The sequence below is a fragment of the Dermacentor variabilis genome, chromosome 2 (genome assembly GCF_050947875.1).
Source record: "Dermacentor variabilis isolate Ectoservices chromosome 2, ASM5094787v1, whole genome shotgun sequence".
NCBI classification, from domain to species: Eukaryota; Metazoa; Arthropoda; class Arachnida; order Ixodida; family Ixodidae; genus Dermacentor; species Dermacentor variabilis.
In genome coordinates, this window is record NC_134569.1 from 268,359,808 (window position 1) to 268,380,799 (window position 20,992).

General features: G+C 48.7%; 1 protein-coding gene and 1 pseudogene across 1 annotated transcript in view; one reads left to right on the forward strand and one right to left on the reverse strand.

Moving 5' to 3' along the window:
• The window catches only part of LOC142573382 (uncharacterized), a 79,127-nt pseudogene extending 69,655 nt beyond the window's left edge, over nt 1-9,472 (forward strand).
• The window catches only part of LOC142571267 (uncharacterized), a 213,498-nt gene that overhangs the window by 189,941 nt on the left and 2,565 nt on the right, over nt 1-20,992 (reverse strand). The window contains exon 2 of the mRNA XM_075679505.1: nt 15,740-15,909. Within this exon, the coding sequence (XP_075535620.1) occupies nt 15,740-15,909 (170 nt within the window). The remainder of the gene's footprint in view (nt 1-15,739; nt 15,910-20,992) is intronic.

Here is a 20,992-nt window from a genome sequence, read left to right on the forward strand (position 1 = left end):
GGACAACATAGGGGAAATTACTTTTGCTTAATAAACGATATAACGAAACGATGAAGTAATAGAAATTAAAGTGGATGAAAAAAAAACTACTTGGCACAGGTGGGGACCGTACCCACAACCTTGGTATGTTGCGTGCGACGCTCTACTGATTGAGCTACTGCGGTACCGTTTCACCATCGACTTTATTGTGTATTTAAGTTTCCCTGGGGGTGCTGGCCAGCGCCCCATTTGAAGACCTTGTCGGCGGATGTGGAACATCCTGTCTGCCACAGGCGTCACGAGAACGTGATCTTTTGGGTGAAGGCAACCGTACAATATACCCGCGCAGGCTACCTGAAGGCATCAATGTTGCCGGAGTCGAAACCGTCGTTATGTAATAACGTTAAGTGGGTTCGGTCCCCAGCTGCGGCAAGTTGTTTTTTCATCCACTTTCATTTCCATTAATTTATTGTTTCTTTATTTCATTTATTAAGCACAAGTGATTTCCCATATGTTGTTCTTGGTGTCAGTGGTTGTTGGATTCTTGTAACATGACATAAAAATCGGGGCCCTGGGTTAGCCCCTTTTCTTCTGGTTTATTACATAAACGTGTCAGAGCTTGTTGGCTTCTTATGATATGACTAATAAAAATGGGGCGCCTCGGTTAACCCCTTTTCTTCTCGTTTATTACATAACGAAGGTCTTGAATCCGGCAACATTGATGGCTTCAGGTAGCATGTGTGGGTTTATTGACCAGTTGCCTTCACCCAAAAGATCACGTTCTCGTGACGCCTGCGGCAGAAAGAATGTTCTACATCCGCCGTTAAGTTCTGTGAGCAGGGGCGCTGGCAAACACTCCCAGGGTTCTACTAGAATACATAAATACCCAAGAAAGCGGGTGGGAAACGGCACCGCGGTTGTTCAATTGGCAGAGCATCGTACGCGACATGCGAAGGTTGTAGGTTTGGTCCCCACCTGCGGCAAGTTGTTTTTTCGTCCACGTTCATTTCTATTATTTATCGGTTCTTTATTTCATTTATTAAGCAAAGGTAATTTCCCCTATGTTGTCCTTGGTGTCAGTGTTTGTTGGCTTCTTATGATATGACTAAGGGAAATTTGGCCCCTCGGTTAACCCCTTTGCTTATCGTTTATATATATATAAATATATATATATATATATATATATTGTCACGTGGAGTGACGTGTAAGAACACAGTAGCAATACTGCGAAAGTCGAAACTAAGTTTTAAAGGGCGAACCTGTGCCCACAAAAACCCGCTACACTTAAAAAACGGCGACAACTGCGAACTCAGTCAGCGATCGTCGAAATCTGATCTGCGGGTCAAGCGCGTCGGCTTTTATAGATCGGTCGTCGAATATTTCAGAGTAATCGCTGGGACCCGCGTGCCTTCCACAAAGTTCTACATTATTCGCGTCGCGCACACATGCAATCACTTTACACAAAGTTCGGTCACAGACAGCGGAGGGAAGCACTGATAACATTCCAGAAAGTTCCCACACATGCAAACGTGGCCTGCGCTGTGCGATAACATTTGTTAGGCGGTGAGACGTGTCGCCCGATGAAGACAAGTACACGTGTCAATACCCCCCTCTTAAAAAAAGCATCGAAAGTAATAAAGAAACGCACTCGTAGCAACGAAAACAACACAATAAGGAAGTTCGTCAGCGTCCGAAAAGGGTTTAAGACGCACCAGGCGGACCACTTCAGCGCCGCTGGGAATGCAAAATGCCGTCTGACAGGACCTCATAGTCCAGTGCGCCAATACGTCGGATGACCTTGTAGGGTCGGAAATAGCGTCGCAGTAGTTTCTCACTGAGTCCTCGTCGGCGTATCGGGGTCGATACCCAAACACGATCGCCGGGCTGGTACTCGACGAAGCGTCGTCGGAGGTTGTAGTGTCGGCTGTCGGTCCTCTGCTGGTCCTTGATCCCCAGGCGGGCGAGCTGTCGGGCTTCTTCGGCGCGCTGTAGATAGGTAGCGACGTCAAGGTTCTCCTCGTCGGTGACGTGCGGCAGCATGGCCTCAAGCGCCGTCGTCGGGTTCCTGCCGTAAACCAGCTCAAACGCCGTGATCTTTGTTGTTTCTCGCACCGCCGTATTTAAGCGAATGTTACGTACGGCAAGACGGCATCCCAGGTCTTGTGTTCGACGTCGACATACATTGCTAGCATGTCGGCGAGTGTCTTATTCAGCCGCTCCGTAAGACCATTCGTGTGTGGGTGGTAGGCCGTTGTCCTCCTGTGCCTTGTCTCACTGTATTGCAGAATGACTTGGGTGAGCTCCGCTGTAAAGGCCGTTCCTCTGTCGGTAATGAGGACTTCTGAGGAGCCCTGTCGCAGCAGGATGTTTTCCACGAAGAATTTCGCCACATCGGCTGCGCTACCTTTCGGCAGTGCTTTAGTTTCAGCGAAGCGGCTGAGGTTGTCCGTCGCCACGACGGTGCACTTATTTCGGGTTGTTGACGTCGGAAAAGGGCCCAAGAAGTCCATCCCGATCTGCTGGAATGGTCTGCAAGGAGGCTCGATTGGCTGTAGTAATCCCGCTAGCCTTGTCGGTGGTGTCTTGTGTCGCTGACTGTCTCGGCATTTTCTGACATAACGGGCAACGTCGGCGGTCAGGCGCGGCCAATAACACCTTTCCTGTATCACCGATAGTGTCCGGCAAAATCCGAGGCGCCCAGCGGTCGGATCGTCATGCAGGGCGTGCAATACCTGTGGACGCAGTCCTGACGGAACAACACGAAGGTAGCTCGCACTGGTGAGAAGTTCTTCTTTATAAATAGGTTGTTTTGAAGCGAGAACGAAGGCAATCCTCGCTTAAATGTCCTAGGGACAACATCGGTGTGCCCTTCCAAATACTCGACGAGGTTTTTCAACTCCGGGTCTGCTCGTTACTATTCAGCGAAGTCTGCCACGCTTAAAATGCCAAGGAAGGCGTCGTCATCATCGTCAGCTTGCGGCAGCGAGTCAATGGGGGCGCGTGATAGGCAATCGGCATCAGAGTGTTTTCGTCCGGACTTATAGGTTACAGTGGTATCATATTCTTGCAGTCGTAGGCTCCGCCGTGCCAGCCGTCCTGAAGGATCCTTTAAATTTGCTAGCCAACACAAGGCGTGATGGTCGCTGACGACTTTGATTGGCCTGCCATATAGGTAAGCGCGAAATGTCGCTGTAGCCCAAACGATGGCGAGGCATTCCTTTTTGGTGGTAGAATAATTGCTTTCCGTTTTGACAACGACCGGCTAGCGTAAGCTATCACGTGTTCATGTCCATCTTTTCTCTGAACTAGGACGACACCGAGGCCTAGGCTACTGGCGTCAGTGTGGGTTTCGGTATCGGCTTCCTCGTCGAAGTGCGCAAGTACGGACGGTGACTGCATGCGTCGTTTGAGTTCTTGAAATGCGTCGGCCTGCGGCGTTTCCCACTTGAACTCGTTGTCACATTTCGTTAGCTGTGTCAGCGGCTCAGCGATGCGTGAAAAGTCCTTCACAAAGCGCCTATAGTAGGCACACATGCCAAGGAACCTACGCACTGCCTTCTTTTCGATGGGCTGCGGGAACTTCGCGATGACAGCTGTCTTCTGCGGCTCGGGGCGGACTCCAGACTTGCCGACGACGTGGCCTAGGCAGTTCATAGTAATCGAAGGGGCACCTTTCTGGCTTCAGAGTGAGCCTTGATGACTTGATGGCCTCTAATACTGTAGCTAGCCGTCTAAGGTGATCATCGAAATTTCCGGCAAAGACGACGACGTCATCCAAGTAAACAAGACAGGTCTGCCACTTGAATCCTGCTAACACCGTATCCACGACGCGGTGGAACGTTCCAGGCGCTGAGCACAGTCCGAATGGCATAACCTTCAACTCGTAGAGGCCGTCTGGCGTGATGAATGCAGTCTTTTCGCCGTATCGCGTCATCGCAAGCCCGTCTATCGCATCACGAAGTGCGCATGCACCTACTGATTCGTACGGAATAAAAGCAGCCACGCTGTCTTCAATAAAGCATTCCATTGCTTGTACCTACTGCGTCTGTTGTTGTTACCCGCGCTACAGCAGTGGCGACGAAGATGGGACTTCGTGTGAGCATGGTCAGCGACAGACAGGATCGAATAATGGCATCTCGCCCACCGGTTTTCGACGAGACGGTGAGCAGCTGGAGCACGTACAGGATACGGCTGGAAGCTTATTTGGAGGGCAATGGAATTACCGACACGGCCAAACGCTGAGCTCTGCTGGTGTCTTCATTGAGCGATAATGTCGTGCGCATGTTGCAAGGACGCCTTCCAACCGTGTAGGTTAACAGCCAGACTTACGATGAAGTCGTTGAATACCTCGAGGAACATTACAATCCTCAAGTTAATGAAATAGCGGCGAGCTTCTTGTTCTTCATGCGCAAGCAAAGGGACGGAGAGAGCGATCGGGAATACATTGCCGACCTTCGGAGACTGGCGGAAAGTTGCAACTTCGGCGACTCGCTGCACCGTATGCTGCGAGACCGCATAGTATGCGGAATCAGGGACGACGACGCACGGCGCTGCCTGTTAACGCGGAAGAAGCAAACTTTTGAGGAAGCAGAAGAATTTGCCATAGCTTCAGAGAAGGCGCTAGGCGACGTTCGTGACATGCGAGGAGCAGACCCAGTGACTACGGGAACCAGCATCAATGTTGTACAGTCGCAGCGAGGACGACGACCCTGGACGAAGTGGAACACTGCAAAGGACAACCATTCATGTGAGCGTTGCGGCGGCCCCCATGCAACCCACATGTGCCGTCATCGCAACACCAAGTGCCACCATTGCGGCAGGAAAGGTCATCTGGCGAAGGTGTGCAGTAGTGGCCGCCCTCGAGAACGTGGTGCCTTTGCCGTCGAGGAAATGGAAGGTGAGAGCGAAGAAGAAATATTGCTTGCTCTTGTCGCTCACAGCTCCGCCGACAGAGCTACGTTGAAGCCTCTCGAAGAAGAGTTGACATGGCAGGGCCGGAAATTGCGAATGATTCTAGACACGGGTTCTCCGGTCAGCGTCATACCGAAGAACATATTGAAGAAACATCGCAAATGGTGGCCGGCACAGGAAAAAACGTCTCTCCGCTTAACATGCTTCCTCGGGACATTGCCAGTTGTCGGTGAGATAACCATGAGGGTTCAGTCTGGATCGACTGCTGTGACCAGCACGTTAATCGTGGTGGCATGTAACGGCCCACTGCTGTGCGGCCGGAACACAATAGAGGTCTTCCGTAAGGCGGGTGTGTCCTTCTGGGACACTAGAAACACCTCAAGTATAAATGTTCTTCGTGATAACAAGATGACGTCGCTGCTCGATGAATTTTCGGATCTTTTCGAGAACAAGCTTGGGTGTTGCAAGGGCCCCCCTGTGCAATCACACCTCAAAGAAGGAGCCCGCCCACGTTTCTGCAAGGCACCTACAGTGCCTTATGCCATGCGCTCCACGGCCGAACTCGACCGTCTTGTGCAAGATGGAATGCTTTCGCCGATAAGCATTTCAGATTGGGCAACACTGGTGGTTCCGGTCGCAAAAAAGAACGGAGATATACGATTGTGCGGCGACTTCAAGTTAACAGTCAACCCGGCGTCTCACTTGGAACAGTATCCCCTGCCCAAAGTTGAAGACATATTTGCGGCGCTTTCGGGAGGCGAAGTCTTCAGCACCTCGACGACATCATTGTGGCGGAAAAGGAAAACGACACATCAGTACTGCGGCAGGTGTTTCAGCGGCTTCGTGAACACAACCTGAAGTTGAACAAAGCCAAGTGCCGGTTTAGGGAAGCACAAGTGTCGTTTCCGGGGCACCGCATCGATGCCAAAGGTCTTCATCGTCTGCAAGATAACCTCGAGGCGGTACTGGCCGCGCCGAAGCCAACATCGGTAAGCCAGCTGAAATCGTTCGTGGGCTTGGTCACTTATTATGCTAAATCCTTGCCCAACTTGTCAACGACGCTCGCTCCCTTATATCGCTTGCTGGCAAAAGGGGTGTTGTGGCAATGGGGGCCGTCCCAGGACAGCGCATTTAGAGAACCAAAGAGTGCCTTAGGCAAGGCTAAATTTCTGGTCCACTATGACCCGCGAAAACCCCTTCGACTGGAATGCGATGCCTCATAGGTCGGCTTGGGCGCAGTCCTGTCCCACCGCATCAACGGCGAAGACTATCCGATAGCTTTTCGCTCTACAACCTTGACGCCGGCGGAGCGAAATTACTCGCAACTGGAAAAGGAAGCGCACGCCCTAGTTTTCGGTATGACAAGGTTCAGAGACTATCTTTTCGGCAATAAATTTTTTTGTGATAACGGACCACAAGCCGTTAACGGGGCTGTTCCATCCGGAGAAGCCAATTCCGCAGATGGCGGCGGCCAGGATACAGCGTTGGGCGCTCCTTTTATCAGCGTATCAGTATGACATAGAATTCCGGAAAGGACCACTACACGCGAATGCCGCTGCTTTGAGCCGCTTGCCGCTGCCGGAGCAAGGGCACCCTGGTGAAGATGATTCCGTCGAATATGTGCTACATGCGCAAGCCTTGACAGATTTTTCTCTTAGCGCAGAGCAGTTGGCAGACAGCATGAGCGAGGACATGCTCCTCCGACAGGTGAAGACGTGGATCCCTTGTGGTTGGCCAAACCAGCTGGGACCGGAGCAGCATGGCCTTCAGCCGTACTTCACCCGCAGATACGAACTCACTGTGAGTAAAGGACTAATATACTGGGGTCATCGCGTAGTTTTGCCCGAGACCGTGCGGGCACTTATTCTGAGAGAGCTTCACGACACCCACCCAGGCATGACTGCCTGGCCCGTACGATGTTTTGGTACCCCGGATTGGACCACGATATAGACAAGCTGGTACAAAGATGTCAGCAATGCGTGCGATGTTGGCCCATGCGAGCGGTACAGGTCCCTTCAAGTTGGCCTAAAACCAACAAACGTTGGTCTAGCCTGCATATCGACTATGCAGGGCCAGTGGAAGGTCACATGATCTTGGTGGTGGTAGATGCGGAAACGAAATGGATAGAGGCAGTACCTCTTAAAACAGCAAGTGCAGAAACTACAGTCGAAGTACTGCGAGGGATCTTCGCGCGTTTTGGTCTGCCCCATACAGTCGTTTCCGACAATGGGCCACAATTTAGCAGTTCAGTGAGTGAAAGGTTTTTCAAAGATAACCATGTCTGTCATGTCACCTCCGCTCCATACTATCCGCAGTCAAACGGAGTGGCGGAGAGTGCAGTGCGCACCATTAAGGACGGTATCAAGAAATATAAGGATGGAAGTCGGCTCAGTCGTATTTCCAAGTTCTTGCTACGCTACAAGGCAACACCGACTCGAGATGGCAAGTCGTCCGCGGAGATGTTGCTGGGTTGTCAACCAAGGACCCGCCTAAGTGCACATTTTCCAGAGGAAGAGGTGGCACGGGATTCCACGGTGAGCAGACCCCCGGCACCGTTGCCGCAAATCTTTTCACCGGGAGCGCCTGTTTGGTCGCGGGAGTACAATCAGGCTCGCCAGAGATGGGTACCCGGCACGGTGACGTCAACAGGACTTAGGCGTATGGTCACGGTGGACACCACAGGAGGGGTGCAGCGCCGTCACGTATACCAAGTGCGGTCACGACTCGCAGCGGATGCAGTAAAGCAAGAATTCTGCGCAACTCGACCTGGAGACAACCAAGTCAGAGAGTGCAATCAACCCTCGGCCGTGGAAGACGCTGAACCATCGTCTGACGGATCACTTGGTACATCCCTTGCTTCCTGGAGCCGCCGTGACGTCGGGGAAGCGTGCTTGTCTCGCGCACCGGAAGCACGGGTTCAATTACCACAGAGGCCAACATCCCTTGCTTCCAGTGAAGCCACCTCAAGTGTACCGGCGGTCTTAGGGCTTCCTAGGCGTTCTACGCGCACAAGGAGACCAGCCGACAGGCTGTGCTTTTAAGGGAGAGGAAGTGCCGTATCGCGTCATCGCAAGCCCGCCTATCGCATCACGAAGTGCGCATGCACCTACTGATTCGTACGGAATAAAAGCAGCCACGCTATCTTCAATAAAGCATTCCATTGCTTGCACATACTTCGTCTGTTGTTGTTACCCGCGCTACAGCAATGAAGTCGGTCTTTTCGCGATCTGTTTCGTCGACTTCTATTTGCCAGTAGCCAGACTTGAGATCCATCGATGAGAAGTATTTTGCGTTTCAGAGCCGATCTAATGCGTCGTCTATCCGTGGTAGGGGGTATACTCCCTCCTTTGTCATCTTGTTCAGTCGACGATAATCGACGCAGAAAAGTAAGGTTCCGTCCTTTTTCTTCACCGAGACAACAGGGGATGCACACGGGCTTTTCGACGGTTGGATGATGTCGTCGCGCAGCATTTCGTCGACTTGTTCTGTTATTGCTTGACGTTCTCGCCGCTAAACTCAGTAAGGGCTCTGGCGGAGTGGTCTAGCGCACTCCTCGGTGATTATGCGATGCTTTGCGACTGGTGTCTGTCGAATCCTTGATGACGTCAAGAATCAGCCTTTGTATCGTAGGAGCAGACTTCTGAGCTGTTCTTGCTTAATCATGGGGAGACTTTGATTAATGTCTTAGTCTGGTTCGGGACCCATGTTCGTCGGGGTAGATGCGGCGTATTCCGAGAGGACAAATGCATTACTGGTTTCCAGAATTTCCTCGATGTACGCGATCGTCGTGTCCTTGTTAATATGCTTGAACTCCTGGCTAAAGTTTGTCAGCTACACTTCAGTTTTTCCTCCATGCAGTCGAGCGATCCTCTTGCAACGCAAATTTCATGGTCGAGCAGTAGACGTCGGTCACCCTTAATGACGCCTTCTACATCGGCAGGTGTTTTGGTGCCGACGGAAATGACAATGCTGGAGCGAGGCGGAATGCTGACTTGACTTTCGGGCACGCTAAGACATGGCGACTACGAGAGTTCTCCGGCGGTATCGCTCCATTTCCCAACAGTGTTATCGACTTCGACTTCAGGTCGATGATTGCACCGTATTGGTTCAGGAAGTCCATGCCGAGAATGACGTCTCGTGAACACTGTTCGAGGATAACGAAGGTGGCAGGGTAAGTCCGGTCACGAACGGAAATTCTTGCCGTGCAGATTCCAGTCGGCGTGATGAGGTGTCCTCCAGCAGTCCGAATTTGAGGGCCTTCCCATGCAGTTTTAACTTTCAACTGGGCGGCGATGTGTCCAATCATGACGGAGTAAATCAGCCCCTATGCTCGGATAGTCTCGCGCAGGTCGTCGGTGGCCAGTGACTGAACTCCGGCGTAGTTTGTCGAGTTAGTGGGGCGGTTGAATTGCCGGTTCCGCATTTCCAGTGTCTTCTCGATGCTGGTGGCCTCGCGAAGAAACTCTTCGACGGTCATCGGTGGGCTCCGTACCATTCTGGCGAAAATTTCCTCCTTTACACCACGCATCCCTAGGCAGACTTTCTTTTCCTCGGACATTTCCAGGTCGGCGTGGCGGAATAGGTGGTTCCTTTCTTCTGTAAACAGCGCGGTGGTCTCATTAGGCAGCTGCACTCGGGCTTCCAGTAGTGCTTCCGCTCGTTCTCGGCGTACGACGCTTGTGAACATATGCAGAAAGCCGCTTCGGAAAAGGTCCCACGTCGTTAAGGTGGCTTCTCGGTTCTCGAACCACGTCCTGGCAGAGTCTTCCAATGCTAAGAATACATGTCGCAGTTTGTCGTCGCTGTTCCAGCTGGTAAATGCCGCGACCCTCTCATACGTATCAAGGCAGGTGTCCCGGTCCTCAAAATTGAACCGCGGAACGTCAGAGGCTACCTGGGCTGCTGCAGCACGATTAGTGACACTGGGGCTGCCATTGGGGTTGCCTTGACCACAATTTTCTTGGTCTTCTCAGGTAGAAGTGCGTGCTCCGGGGGCAGCTGTTGAAGACGGTAGCTTACTCGATGGTCCGAGACTACGTTGGTGTTCTCTTTGCGGTCCGGGCGTGTATCACGCCTTGTCGGGGGCGTCGGGTACGTGAACGAAAAGCACCTCCACCAGATGTCACGTGGAGTGACCCGTATGAAGAACACAGTAGCAATACTGTGAAAGACGAAACTAACTTTTATTGGGCGAACCTGTGCCCACAAAAACAGGCTACACTTAAAAAACGGCGACAACTGCGAATTCAGTAGGCGATCGTCGAAGTCTTATCTGCGGGTCAAGCGCGTCGGCTTTTATGGATCAGTTGTCGAATGTTCCAGAGTAATCGCTTGGACCCACGTGCCTTCCGCAAAGTTCTACATTATTCGCGTCGGATTACACAAGTTTCGGATTACAGATTACAAAAGGTTCGGTCACAGACAGCGGATGGAAGCATCGATAACATTCCACAAAATTCCCACACATGCAAGCGCGGCCATCGCTGCGCGATAACATTTGTTAGGCGGTGAAACGTGTCGCCCGATCAAAACAAGTACACGTGTCAATATATACATTGTTATTTCAGTGCACAGCCTTTACAAAGGCTAGTACACCAGCCTAATCCTCGGTAATTTAATTTGCAATAACAGCCTATGTCGTACTATTTTCTATATCATCATTTATTGGACCATTAATGACCCTTTACAGGGTATTACAAAAGTGGGGGGGAGTCATCATACACATACACAAGTCAAAGATGTTATAACAAGAATGAATTGAAATAACGCAGGTTATGTAATGCAGCTAAATAAAATAGGCGTAGAGGTCACTTCAAATGCGACAACACAATGAAAAGTGAAATCACTCAATTCTAATTTAGAGAATGTGAAAGCAACCCCTCTATAAGTTGTTCAGTAGCATGCTACATGGCAATTACATGTGGGAGTTCATTCCGTTCCTGGATTGCTGTGGGTAAAATGATTTATTGAAGGCAGAAGTTGATCTATAGAGGCCCTGTAAACTGAGTGAATTGAACAGTCGTCGTGACGAACGTGCTGGTGGTAGAAGAAATGAATCGGGCAGATGTTGAAAATGGTAGTATAACTTGTGGAATAAGCATAGCAGTGCTGTCTTGCGTCTATAGACTGATGCGGGTAGATTGAGCGATGACTTACTACTACTGATACTAGGTTTGTAGTCATATATTGAAGATATGAATCGAGCAGCACGGTTGTGGACCAATTCTGTTGAATTGATTGGATTTGTTTAATGTGGACACCAAATCCTGGAAGCATTTTCAAGTTTTGTTCGAACAAAAGTTTCATGTGCCAGTTTACGGACGGAACGGGGTGACAACGATAATGTTCTTCTGACGAAGCCTAGTGTTTTAGCGCTGTCGGCGATCAGTTTGGTGATGTATTCCGACCAGTTTAGATTGCTAGTGATTAGGATACCGAGGTAGCGATACGTTTGTACTTGCGAGATGTTGAATGTGCGTAATGAGTACGGATGGATGATATAAGCGTGCTTGCGGGAAATTTGAATAAATTTGCATTTGGAAATGTTAAGCTGCATCCGCCATTTGGTACACCAGTTATTTATTCAATGCAGGTCGTTCTGAGAAGCGCTCGGTTGCACCCACTAGAAATTCGACAATAAATGACACAGTCGTCCGCGAACAGGCCAATAGATGATGAAATACCGCAAGGGAGGTCATTAATATCAATGAGAAAGAGAAGGGGACCAAGCACTGATCCTTGTTGAACTCCAGAAAATACCTTGCTTGAGGCTGAAGGACGTCCTCCTATAACGGTGTACTGAAGGTGGTCGGTGATGAAGTAATTTATCCAGGCTAAAATTTGCGGGTGTAGGATGAGGCAAGAGAGTTTGCAGATTAGTCGCAGATGGGGAACAAGATAGAATGCCTTTGAGAAGTCTAAGAATATTACATCAGTTTGAAACAGTGAATCTAGGTTTAAATGAAGCTCGGTGGTAAAGATAGATAGATAGATAGATAGATAGATAGATAGATAGATAGATAGATAGATAGATAGATAGATAGATAGATAGATAGATAGATACATATTAAATAAATGCATAAAACTGTCCGATGACGGATTAGAAAAGGGCACCTCCAGTAGAGAAGCCATGCTGCACCCTTTACTGTAAAACCTATGTCAATAAGTGTAACTCAATCCCCAAGCTAGAGCAGTTTGAGTGAGTGAGTGAGTGAGTGAGTGAGTGAGTGAGTGAGTGAGTGAGTGAGTGAGTGAGTGAGTGAGTGAGTGAGTGAGTGAGTGAGTGAGTGAGTATTTCATTGAAAAACAGGGTAATAAAGTGGGTCGTCTTGTGGTCACAAAAAAATCACACAAATTTAGCGAAAGTTGGTGGTATGTAAATTCACAAAGTTGCGTCTCGCAAGAAAGACCAGACCTGAAGTCGTGTTGGTTGGCGAAAAAGAACCCGTTGTTAGCAAGGTGTAGGGCGACTTGAGAATAAATTATATGTTCCATTAGTTTGCATGCAATGCACGTTGAAGAGATTGGACGATAATTTGAAGGATCAGACCGGCTACTACTGTTAAATACAGGAACTACATTGCTGATCTTCCAGTCATCTGGAAGCGCGCCTTCACTGTTGGATCCAGTACAGATTATTGGTAGTAAACGACTTGATTGGACTACGGTTGCTTTGAGCACCTTAGGAGATGTTATCGGGGCCGGGACTGCTTGATAATTTCAACTTGTCGATCAGCTTTTCGGTGCCTTCCGCCGTAACTGTAATGGGCAGCATCTGACAAAAGTTAGGACCAGGAAAGCTTGGGATGTTATGATGCTGTTCCTGAGTGGATATAGAAAAAAAATAAGAGTTCATAACATCAGATCGTTCATCAGGCGACACATGTGAATCATCCGGGTTAGAAAACAATATGTTGTACGATTGACAGCTAGAAGAGGCAATCAGATTCCAGAATGTTTATGGATTTTTGCTCATTATGTTCACTAGATCCTGATGAAAGAATTTTTTTTTCGAGGTCTTCAAGAAGCTTCTATACTCTTTCAGACATGCGAAGTATTTTTCCTACCTAAGGGCTGAACTAGAACGCGTAGATTTGCGAAACAGACGTTTTTTTCTTCCGGAATAGCTTCGTTAGGGCACTACTTAACCAGGGTTTGCCAGTGTCGCCAGGAATGTAAATGACTGGAACACAGGCTTCAATCAGTGCCAAGAGTTTGTGCTTGAATGTTAACCAGTTTTGGTTAACAGTCCTGGAACGAGCGAGCTGTTTGAAAGTGTGAAAAAAATTCGTGAGTTGAGCGTTTATAGTAGTGAATTTGCTTTGTTATAATCATGGATAACTTTAGTGGAAGGGTCACGGGGAGGCTTAGACACTGATAGGTTAAATAAAATTATGTTGTGATCGCTGAGACTGTGAGCACGAGAAATTGAGTGAACAATTTCGGGATGAAAGGAAAACTAGGTCAAGGGTGTTGTTGATCCTAGTTGGCATATTGACTGTCTGTGTAAGATTATACATAAGTATAATATCGAGGATTTCTTTGGATTGGCTAGAAGTAGCGCATAAAGTATCCCAGACTATATCAAGGTAACTGAAACCACCGCAGAGAACAACGTTGCCCCTGGAAAAGCGGTTGTGCAAACCGAGAAGGACTGTAGTTCTTTCACGAAGGAAATAACACAGGCAGGCGCGCGATAGCGAGCGATGAGTATTTTAGCGCTTCCAGAAAGAGATATGTTCACGCAGAGAATTTCGTGATGGCATTCAATATCGAGTGGAGAGGAAGGTAGGTTGGGATTCACCAGAACCAGAACACCACCGCCTTTCCGTCCGACCCTGTCACGCCTGTGCTCAGAAAATGGCATATTAGTCAGTAGGTCATCGGATGATATAGCAGGGGTTAGCCATGTTTCTGCAAAAAAATAACGATGGCAGTAATCTTCTAGAATGGCTTCGACTTGTCCCCTTTTAGGAAAGTAGCTACGGATATTGGTAAGTAGAGCCGATATTGTTTGGTCTGCAGGTGCGCTGACAGGGCGATGTAGTGGCCGATACGATGTTGGCAGTGGAAGCCTTGGAATACGTGGTGAATCGTATATTTTCTATTCGAGTACAGAATCAGATCCGGCATCGTAAGTGTACTACTTGTTACCAATGACTAGCTTATCGAAACGGATCTTAAGAGGCAAATTACTATTGAGGCCATATGCGTATAACTGAGCTCGAGCTTTGCGTACACGTGTAGAATATTCTTCTCTAATTGAAAATGACGTGTCCTTCAGTTTAGATCGAGCAGACAAAATCTTCGATTTCGTTTTAAAGCCGTGTAGTTTGACTATAATGGGACGTTGTTTATTATCGCGAAAACGACCAAGCCTGTGAGCTCGCTCGATATCAGAACTCGAGAGTGTTACTCCAAGGTGCTCCGCACAGAATGATATGATATGCGACTCAGACTTTGTCCACGTTTCGCCACTGGCGCCTGTAATTCCCCAAAACAACCGGTTGTTTGGGCGAAGGCGGTTCTCTGAATCGTCCCATTTCCCTGCAAGCTCCTTGACTTCTGAGGACAGTTTTCAAGGACAATATTAGCTTTCGGTTGATCAGTAGATTGGAAGACTTCAACTTTTTTTCTAGTACATCAACATGGCTGCAGAAACTACTCACAATATTTTATATATTTAAATTATGGGGTTTTACGTGCCAAAACCACTTTCTGATTACGAGGCACGCCGTAGTGGAGGACTCCGAAAATTTTGACCACCCGGGGTTCTTTAACGTGCACCTAAACCTAAGTACGCGGGTGTTTTCGCATTTTGCCTCCATCGAAATGCGGCTGCCGTGGCAGGGATTCGATCCCGCATTTTATATATTTGTCTGAGCAGAACAGATCAAAGCAACTCGGACAACATGGTGTTTTGCGAGAGATCCATTTGGGCATTGGCCTACGGATTTATTCCTGTTAGGCCAGCGTAATTGCTTAGCGTCTATTGTGTTGCGCTACAAAGCACGACGTCGTGGTCCCGGCCGTGGCGGCCGCATTTTGGTGGGGCATGCAATGGCGCCCCTGTGGTGTCCATTGAGGGCACGTGAAATATCCCGTGGTGGTAAAAATTAATCCCCCATTAAGGCGTGCCTCATAATCAAATCAGGACTATGGCAGAATTATTTCCTTCACATGCATGGGTATGTGTCTATTAAAAAAACAATACAGTTTATTCAGCACCTCGGTCGAATAGCAATGCCAATACTCGGCGTCTAATGTGACACCTTATAATGCGGGTTCCCGACGTTTCTTCCCTGCAGACAGAATTCTATAGCATCAACTAATGCGTGGCTAGCCGCTTCTTAGCGATAGTGAGTAAGTTACATTATCGAATACTGATGCAACAAATTGCAGTTGGTGATGTGTACAGAAACAGCAAACCAGCTTTTCAACAACAACGGCGATCAGAACTTGAAGCCGACTGGTTCCAAGTTTGGTCCGCGCACAAAAAAAGCTGTGTTGTGGTTTTTTGAAGTGATTAGATCATCAAAGGCATCATTCTAATATTTGGTTCTTCATTCTTAACATTCCCTGGAATTTCGCAAAGATTCCCTCCTTCCCTTTTGTTGAAGTTTGTGGCCTAGAATTCCCCAAAAAGGGGAATTCCGCTGAAAGGAACGTCACTGGCCGTGCGCGCGACAGGCACGCTTCCTCCGGCCCGCCTTCTTATGGCTGCCCTCGGACGCAACCACCCAGCGACGGCAGAAATGCACCTGGAGTGTCCATATAATTGCTATTGCAAGAAAATTTTAGTTGGCGACTGCATATCCACGATCATTCGATGTATCCGTGTTGCGCTCACCTGCTTGCTCAGTGACAGTGAGTTTCTGACTGGTGGTGCTGGGGACCGAGCGGCTGCACCAGAGCCAAGAGATCCTCTGACGAAGTTTACGATGCCAGCCGCAACCGCTGCCATACCAGTGTCCGTCGTGTCTAGTGAATCGCCGTAGTAATCGATGTCCGCATCAGCTTCTGCAAAAGTGAATTTAATGCCGGCTTTTATTCGAGAGTCGGCACAGCGCACACCGAAATGCGCTTTCTGAGAAACGCACCCGCGCTAAACGAAAAAAAAAATCTGCAGCCGAGCAAGTTCCTCCGGATTATTTACTACGAGGGCCTTGGATGCCTGACTATGCCCACTTCTCAAGAATTCTTTCTTTAGCGATGCAGGCAACATCGACCTCATCCACTACAGATAATATTGCCTGCTATGAGCTCCGAAACACGCGTACTGACGCCGCCAGTATCGTAATGCCTTCGTGCGGTGCATCCCTTACAGAAGATATTAAGCGCGAATGTTGATCGATGGCGCCGTGGTTATCGCGTCCCGCTCTTATGCTTCGTGAGTCATGGAAGCGCTGATGGAAAAAGTTTTGTTTCGAGCATGCGATTTCCCCCACTATAATTATTCAGATTCACAAACAACACCACACGCATATAAATTATGAAAGCTTCCAATATTACTAGCTGCTCGTTCAGTAACCAACGCTATAAACCAATACTGGGGCACGTATGTTTAAATTCTGTAACACTCTGCAGCCTGGCTTCATAGATCTTTGTCGCTCTGATATTTACAATTAGGGGGAACACACATGCAGTCAGGCCTAATGAGATTTCGTGGCGCTGAAATTTACTACACCAAGACGCAGCCAAGCTTAATGAAATAAAAAATAATATTAAATTCTCGTGTGCCTAAACAGCGATCTGACTATGAGGCACGCCGTAGTGGGGTGCTCCGGATAATTTTAAACAAGGGGGGATATTTTATGTGCCCCAATGCTCGGTACCCATCCGCTTTTGTGTTTCGTGCCCATCGAAATGCGGCCGCCGCGGCCGGAATTTAATCGCCCGCCCTCGTGCTTAGCAGCCCAACACTACAGCCGCTAAGCCGCCACCTTAATGCTAAGCCAAGTCCTAATGAAATCTCATTACTGTGAAATTTACGATTAAGGACAACGCAGACACAAAGAGGCCTAATAAAATCTCCTTGCTCTGAAATTTACGATTACGAACGGCAACAGAGGCGCATCCAGGCTTGAAGAAATCGCGCTCAGAAATTTACAATTAAGGACAACGCAGACGCCCCCAGGCTCCACGAAATTTATTGCTCTGAAATTTACAATGAAGGGCAACGCAGATGCAACCGAGTTTTCTCAAATCTCATTGCTCTGAAATTTCCGATTAAGGACAGCACAGACGCAGCCAGGCTTAATAAGACCTCGTTGCTCTGGAATTTACGTTTAAGGGCAATATAGACGGAGCCAGACGCAACCAAATCTCGTTGCTCTAAAATTTACGATTAAGGGCGGCAACAGAGGCGCAGCGAGGCTTAAGAAAATCTCGCTCAGAAGTTTACAATTAAGGACAGCGCAGACACAACCAGGCTTCATGAAATTTTGCTTCTCTGAAATTTACGATTAAGGACAATGCAGACCTTAGGCTCTGGCTCGGTGGTACATGCATTACATGCTTCTACCCCTGCTCGAAGATCAGTTGGACCTTGTTGAAGGCTTCCCTCACTTGTCGACAAATTCACGATCTCATCGAAGCTGTTGGAATTCGTGCTTGTGCGGGGCACCGAAGAGGACGAAGAGGTCGGCTAGTGAATGTTGGCTTGTTACGTTCAGTTCGCCATATGTAGACGGCTCGGCGTTCTGCGCTTATAAATTGTATAGAAGTGTCTTTTCCCTCATCGTATTTTGGTACCGAAACCCCGGAAGACAACTAGTGCCTTTGCGCCTTACGGCGTCGTGTGGTAGAGATATCTGCAGCCAGACTGTCATGGAGCGCATCAGGAACAAGAGGACATCTCGCCGAGCCCAAAGAACGAAGATCATAAACGTGGTGAACGAGATCAATAAATCCGAACAGTTCGACCTTGCTGCCCTCCGCGTCCTGCATGGCTGGTTAAAGGCGACGAACTCGGAGTTGATCGTGCTCAACTTCGAGTTGGAATTATTCATGACCAATGAGCAACCTACATCAAATTATGATTCCGCCATGGAATATGAAGACGCTGCTACCAGCGCTTTGGCCTTACTCGAGCACAATATTGACATGATCAAGGTTTCTTCCTCGCCTCCGACAACTCACCCACCAACCTCAGTTCACGGGAACGAACCGGCTACTTCCTCAATGAAGAGGACACGTTTACAACGTGAGTTTGGGACCAGGTTACTGAGGCTAGAACGTGCGCGTTTCGACGGAACGATCACCCCATAGAAGCTGTTCTGGGATATGTTTCAGCATTCTGTCCACGAGAACGCGAGGCAGTCGGGCACGGTTCACTTCTATTACCTGGTTTCACTGCTTGACGGAGCTGCTGGTCAAGCGGTCCCTGGAATTAAAGTGATGGAATGAAGCCGAATCGACGCACTTGGAATATTAAAGCAGCGCTATGGAAACCGCTAGTTGATCGAGCAGAAGCTGTTGCAACACCTACGAATGCTCGGATAAGTGACATCTTTGAACAACGTTACAGCGTGGCAGAATTTGTTCGCCGAGATTCAACTCAACCGAAGAGGACTCGCAAACCTTGGGGTGAGCGCTTGATGATACGCTACATTGCTATGTAAAATACTCTTGAAAGCTATACCTTGAGATATTACAAGTGATGTTACAAGACTATCACGAGTGCAAGATCATCGAGTGAACCATACCGTCAGGTGTCAGGCCCACGCGACCGTGAGCACTCATCTGAACAGGAGTTAGAGTGCCAGCTGAGATTTACTCAGGTAGAAGTCGAATGTAGGGAGAAGTGGCGCTCATGCTAGGACACTGAGGTTGAACAAAACATGGTTTAAACACACTCAGAGTTCAATATGTCGTCGACTCCTGCTGCTAGAGTGCTTGACAACAAGGCAGAAGTCGTAGCATAACCACACTTACTTTGTTCTGCCAAGGGCCACTGGACCGAACGATGCACCAGTGACGTTAGCCTCGAAGACAAACGCGGTATGCTCTTGAAAGATGGTCGAAGCTTCAAGTGCTCGACGAAGGGACACGTTCTGCGCGACTGCCGTCGGAGGATCCAGTGTACCGCACGCAAGTGTCCTCACGCTTCCACGATGTGCAACGCTGGATTTAACAAAAGCTCGCCGCCTTCGACACCAGAAAAGAAGCCGGATGTTGCAATAGCACGTTGCAACGATCGAGGCGACGCCTCAAATTGCTGACGAGGTTCACCCCCAGATGTTCTGTTCGTGGCTGACGACTTCGACATACTGTTGTTACGTCCGCGTTGTTTTAGACTACGGTAGCCAGAGAACTTTTCTGTGAGAAGACGTTTACAGGAAGCTTCAACTACCTTCTATTAGGGAGATTGATCTGGTCAACAGCATGTTTTGACGACCTCGCTCTTAACACACTGGACGTGGGAAGGTAGTCAGCGTTACGCTTCTTAGCCAACACGACAACGTGCTAGTCCAAGTGGAAGCCGTTCTCGTTCGGTTTGTCTGTGGGGAGATGATAGGAGCCGCAAAAATGAACAAGTTTCGGCAAACTGTCGTTGCATGGGGCAAACCATTGACAGACAGTTGTTTTCCCAAGCGTCACCTGCGAGCCCGGAGTGAGCCTGCTGACCGGATCCGACTGACTATGAAAAATGAGGCCCTTTTCCAGTGAGATCAGATGGCATCGTGGCAACAAAGCGTTAATCGCAATCACTTGAAGATTTGGCTGTCAAGTACCTTCGTCTTCCGAGGCGCAAGTCAGCCATCACACAAGCAGGCATATCTGCGTTCTGTAAACTAACAGCTGTGACAATGAAGAACTCCCCTTATTGTTACGGTGAATTAGGTATCTTGATGTTATTGTTTCTGTGGACAAGTGTCCAGCGAGCGCCATTACACGTAGAAACACATTGCTAAAGAAAGAAAGAAGTGATATCTCATCTGAGCTGTTACTTGATAAAAAAAAATAGGCGGATGAGTCTGTTGAAGTGTCTCAGAGTAGTAAGCCTGAAACCTATTCCGCTCGGATGATGTCAGAAAGGAAAGACACGTAACTGAGGACTTTACAAGAACAAAGCTAGGGAAATGAGATTGCTGCACTCGCCACGGACAAGGCGTCCGTGGTCTCGATATGACGTAGTACATACGAGAGCTTCGTCCGTTCCTGGATGCCAAGGGCATTATCAGGATCAGGACTCGCCTTGGCAACGTAACAGCTTCGGAAAACGTAAAATGTCCCGTGCTCCTACCCGCAGATTATAGTTGCATGCACCTCATCGTTGATAGCGAGCACCGACGCCTTCTTCACCGTGATGTGAGTGAGAACTTTTGGGTTGTGCGTGGTCGCCTGTGCGTGAAAAATGTGCTTGGTCAGTGTGAGCGAGGTTTCGTCTTAAAGGTGCTCCAGCTCCAACAACTCCGCTTCTGATCACCAGTTTCGAGGTCTCATCGATTTGAAGCAACGGACGTAGATTTTACTGGTCCAGTTTTCGTGAAGGGAAACGGCTCTGTGAAAAGATTCATTCCAGATTTTGCCTGTGCGTTAGCGCAATCTGCTCACTTAGCACTTTGCAGTGACATGGCTGTGAATTCTTTTTTATTGGCTTTTATTCGTAGTTTACCAGATGAAATTTATTCTACAATGCTCAAACCTTTAGGGCAGCCAGTCGCGAACTAATGCTTCCATTAGAGCTCTACACGATGTCCAGGTACAGAAGTTTTGTGCCTCTACAAAGATCATGTGGAAGTTCATTGCTGAGCGCGCTTCATGGTGGGAAGGTTTTTAGGAGAAATTGATTCGAGTTGTTATAAATTCCCCCAGGAAAATACTAGGGAAAGGATGCTTCAGCTTCCAACAGCTCGACACTTTATTAACAGAGGTAGAGGCAGTGATAAATTCTAGACCGCTCACATACATTTCTGATGATGTTGCTGATGCCGAAGAACTCACTCCGCACATTTTGCTGGGTAGACATCTTTCCGTGCTTCCTCAAACTCAAGTTAGCGAGAACTCAGCATATCGTGCGGACGCTCTGCGAGCCTGGAGATGCAAACAACCAAAAATTCAGAGCCCTTCCACCCTGCGAAGAGGGAAGCCCCGTGAA